Source organism: Bidens hawaiensis, unplaced genomic scaffold (genome assembly GCF_021521415.1).
Source record: "Bidens hawaiensis isolate Kalapana, Puna unplaced genomic scaffold, B.hawaiensis_p1.1 tig00061358_1, whole genome shotgun sequence".
Classification (NCBI taxonomy): Eukaryota; Viridiplantae; Streptophyta; class Magnoliopsida; order Asterales; family Asteraceae; genus Bidens; species Bidens hawaiensis.
In genome coordinates, this window is record NW_027501042.1 from 1 (window position 1) to 3,864 (window position 3,864).

Here is a 3,864-nt window from a genome sequence, read left to right on the forward strand (position 1 = left end):
TTCTTTTCAATTTGAAAAGAAATGGAAAGAAAAAAAAAAGAAAGGTAAAAGGGGAAAGAAATAAATTGGTTGTGGCTCAATGGTAGAGCACTCACTTTACTAGTGAGAGGTAGGGGGTTCAAACCTCACTACCACCAATTTATATGAGAGATATGAGGGATGACCATAGGCTTGCCATGGTTCGAGTCCTGATCTCACCCGGTTTTACCGGCTCCTCGCTGTCGTGCCATTTGGCGGGCTCCTCGCTGTCGTGCCATGGTTCGAGTCCTGATCTCACCCGGTTTTACCGGCTCCTCGCTGTCGTGCCATTTGGCGGGCGTAAGGGTCGGGTTTTATCCGGTGAATCCCTCAATAAGTGGACCGCTAGGGGCTTCGTCCGTCCGGACTAGTGGCCGGCTCGGGCTACTTTTAGCCAATGGGGGCCGCGTACGGAGTACCCGGCGTTACTTAGTTGGTCGTTCCAAAAAAAAGGGAGGTGGGAAGAAAATAACACTGCATTCTTGAGTTTTTTATATAAGAGATTGAAAAAGAAAAGATAAGAAAATTTTTCTTTTTTCATTCTTGAGTTTTTCATTAAAAGAAAAGAAAGATAATGGAAAGAAAAGTTAAGCCTTTTTTCCTTCAAAACTTTTTAGCCAAATATGGCCGGATTGTGAAGGAAAGTTTATATCCCATTACCATATTATCAATTTAGCCTATCTTAATTCTCTTTTCCATGTTGCTATGAGGACATAATTGTAAAATTACAAATTTTTTTCATGTCTTTTCCTTCCAATCTAACTCAAGAATGTAATAAACACTTTATTTTTTCTTTTCTTTTATTTTAACTCGAGAATACCTTTTAAGTATATAATTTATTTTCCTTTCTTCTTCTATCCAATCTTATCAATTCTTTTTCTTGTACTTTAAACTCGAGAATGCAGTGTAAAAGAAAATTGTTTCCTTTCTTTTCTCTTATTTATCATTTAATTGAACTCAGGACCAGAGCGTAAGGGAGGTTGTAGGGGAAGGCTTGGTTATTTATGGCTCTCAAGCAGAGGCTTTAACCACAACTGGGTCAAGTGAGCCAGCAAGGTCTTTATCAGAAGCGTAATCAACATCCAATCAACACAATGAGGCGTATATTAGAGGATGAATTTGAAGGCAGCGAAGTCCCAGGTAATCTTACGAATTGAAGACTTTAATCTCATTGGCGTATTCGCTTCACTTGTAAAAAAATTGACCTCTTTCATCTATGTGAGAGTACAAAAAACAAAGCCACAATACATAATACATATGTTTCAAATAACTCAAGATGATTAATTCACAACGGGACGATAAACGGGATAAAAAATGGTTGGTTTTGCGCATTTGAATACACAAAGCGCTGAAAGCCATTGTCATGTTTAAAACAATAGAATTAAATTTATATATACTTAGAATCAATTAAACACTAAACATCCATGTTTTCCTTAATTTGTGATCTTTTGTTACTCAAAAGGTGTACTTTACCAAATCACTCTACACAGCTAAAAGAAACTTCCTAGCACCGAATATTATCTGGCAAGTTCTAAAGAATAACAAATTGTGCAGGATCCAAAACCACTAAAGCAATTTGATAACATTTGATCTTTAATCAGCAAATGGCTTCTAAGAAACCTTCAAAGTTAACATTGTACCATTTAAACAATAGGTTATATCTATTATCTAGTATGACTTTCAAATTAGCAAAAACCATTATCATCCAGCAAGAATGATTAAAAAAACACAAATGGTCTTGATATTAAATAAAAGTTGTCATACAAAAAACTCAAGCTGCAATAATAATCCAACTACATCCATTGTTACCCCAAAAGAGATCAATTAACAAAACATCTAAACACTTTAAATCATTATTAAGAAAAACAAGCCTCCACTCATAAACCTTCAAACTCCTTAGCGGTACTGCAAAGATAACAAATATACGAGTTATCTACAAAAGGTTTCAAATTCATAAGAAACAAGTATGCAACAAACCTAAGACGGTTAGCATATACCTTAATGAAACCAATTTCCTTGGCATTGCTGTGGAAACACTGTCTGCAGCACATAAGACCGTATTTCCTGATCAAACCATGAGAGTTCCCGCACACCCGACTGCAATCCATAATATGTATATTAATTACAAAAACCAACTTCATCAACTACTTATAATCATAACGGAAAACAATTAAAAAAAAGTACAGTGAATAAACAGTTTCAAATTGGTCATGGTCATAAGTCACAGATTTTGAAGATAATAATACTGAGTTCTACAAATTGTTTGAACAAATCAGTCCTCAAATAATAAACAGTTTCTAATAGAGTGAAGAAGTTTAATTACCAGGTGCGAGATCCAGGACCGTAGGTCTTAGGATGAGAGTTCCAGATGTTTGAGTGACCCATGATTCTGATGATGCTTCAAAGCTTTCGATCGATATGAAAGCCGCAGCCGATGTCTGTTATGTTAGGGTGTGGCGAATACGATGAAAATTAGTATTTATGCAGGGACCTCGTCAAAACCCTAATGGATTACATTTTATAATTATTTTATTTATGGATATATTATTATTATTGCTTAAAGGTATATTGATTTTTATTAATTTTAACTATTATCTTTTGATTGATGTCATTCTCGACTAATGAATTGGCTTCTAAGCGGTCCTAACTTTTAATGTATTTGTTCCCAACGTTTTGCGACTAACCTAACACCATTAGTTGCAGGTCGTCGGAAAAACGTTTTTGGCCGGAAAACTCACACTTTTTTCCCCGAAAAACTCAACATTTTCGCCTCAAACATCTTTGTAACTTTATATCGGACCTTTAGGAATATTTTTCTAGCAAAAGCCCAATTATTGAGATCGTCGGAACCCTAACACCATCGTCGGAACAGTTGGCGGTGCTCAAGTGGTAGTGGTTGGTTGGTGGTGGCGGCGGTGTTCATGTGGTGAAATCCGGAAATAAAATTGACTTTTCATTCAGGCCAAAAACGTTTTTCTGGCGACTTGCAACTAACGGCGTTAGGATTATGTCAGTCGCGGACCGGTGGAAACAAATACGTTAAAAGTTCGAACCGTCAGCTGCCAATTCGTTAGTTTGGACCGGAAGCGACCAAAATACAATAGTTGGAATTAATAGAAACAAATATACCTTTAGTTTTTAAACAACAATAACTTGTTAAAATTTACCCATATGCTCCATCCAATGCTAACTTTGTGAGACTTGAATCGCACTAATTTGGCGGACACCGACGGTGCAGGGTTTTGCGTTAATTAAGACCAAATTGAAATTATACAATTTAGTTTTTTTTACTTTGAATTTTAAGTAAATTTAATTTAATAAATGGCGTAACCAAAATATTTAAAGTCAAATGTATCTTGATTAATCATCAACCAACAATATTTTTTTGACCAATTTTTCTTGACCCCAAAATTTTTAGCCTATACGACAAAACCGAAACTTAACCGAGCCAGAAAACTAGTAACATAAGAGAAACCATAAATCTCATGGTTTTTTTTCTCAAAACTGTGTGTTAGTGTGTGAGAACTTTGAAGAGAAACAATGTGTGTTAGTGCGTGTGTGATGAGAAAACAATGGGGAACCTCTGTCTAGTATCAACTTCCGAGGTCAAATATCGGACTCTTACTCATGTTGTTGCTAAGACCAAGTGGATCAGCTTGTTACTAAAAGGGTGTTTGAGATTCCTTATTTTTTTTCTTTGTAACTTTTCATTAAGTTAATAAGTTACAAAAGTGTAACTTATGAAACTTTTCATCTCATAATATAAGCAATCCCAAACACCTTATTACTTTATAAAAGTTTATAAGTTATAAGTTGATAAAAATAAATAATACCAAACACCCCCTA

The 3,864-nt window shown here is 35.4% G+C and overlaps 1 protein-coding gene across 1 annotated transcript; it reads right to left on the reverse strand.

The window, feature by feature from the left end:
- Positions 1-1,736: 1,736 nt before the first annotated feature.
- LOC143603337 (small ribosomal subunit protein uS14z/uS14y/uS14x) lies at positions 1,737-2,520 on the reverse strand. Its single transcript, XM_077080158.1, has 3 exons — positions 2,342-2,520; positions 2,016-2,115; positions 1,737-1,923 (listed from the first exon to the last, which is right to left on the reverse strand). Exons 1-3 carry the CDS (start codon positions 2,401-2,403, stop codon positions 1,915-1,917), a joined length of 171 nt encoding a protein of 56 aa, XP_076936273.1. The 5' UTR covers positions 2,404-2,520; the 3' UTR covers positions 1,737-1,914.
- Between the last annotated feature and the right edge of the window lie 1,344 nt (positions 2,521-3,864).

Bases quoted from the DNA above. Each gene is read 5' to 3' on its own strand.
- LOC143603337 (XM_077080158.1), bottom strand. From the start codon at position 2,403: ATGGGTCACTCAAACATCTGGAACTCTCATCCTAAGACCTACGGTCCT. The intron at 2,116-2,341 runs GTAATTAAACTT...TATGGATTGCAG, and splicing joins GGTCCTGGATCTCGCACCTG to TCGGGTGTGCGGGAACTCTC.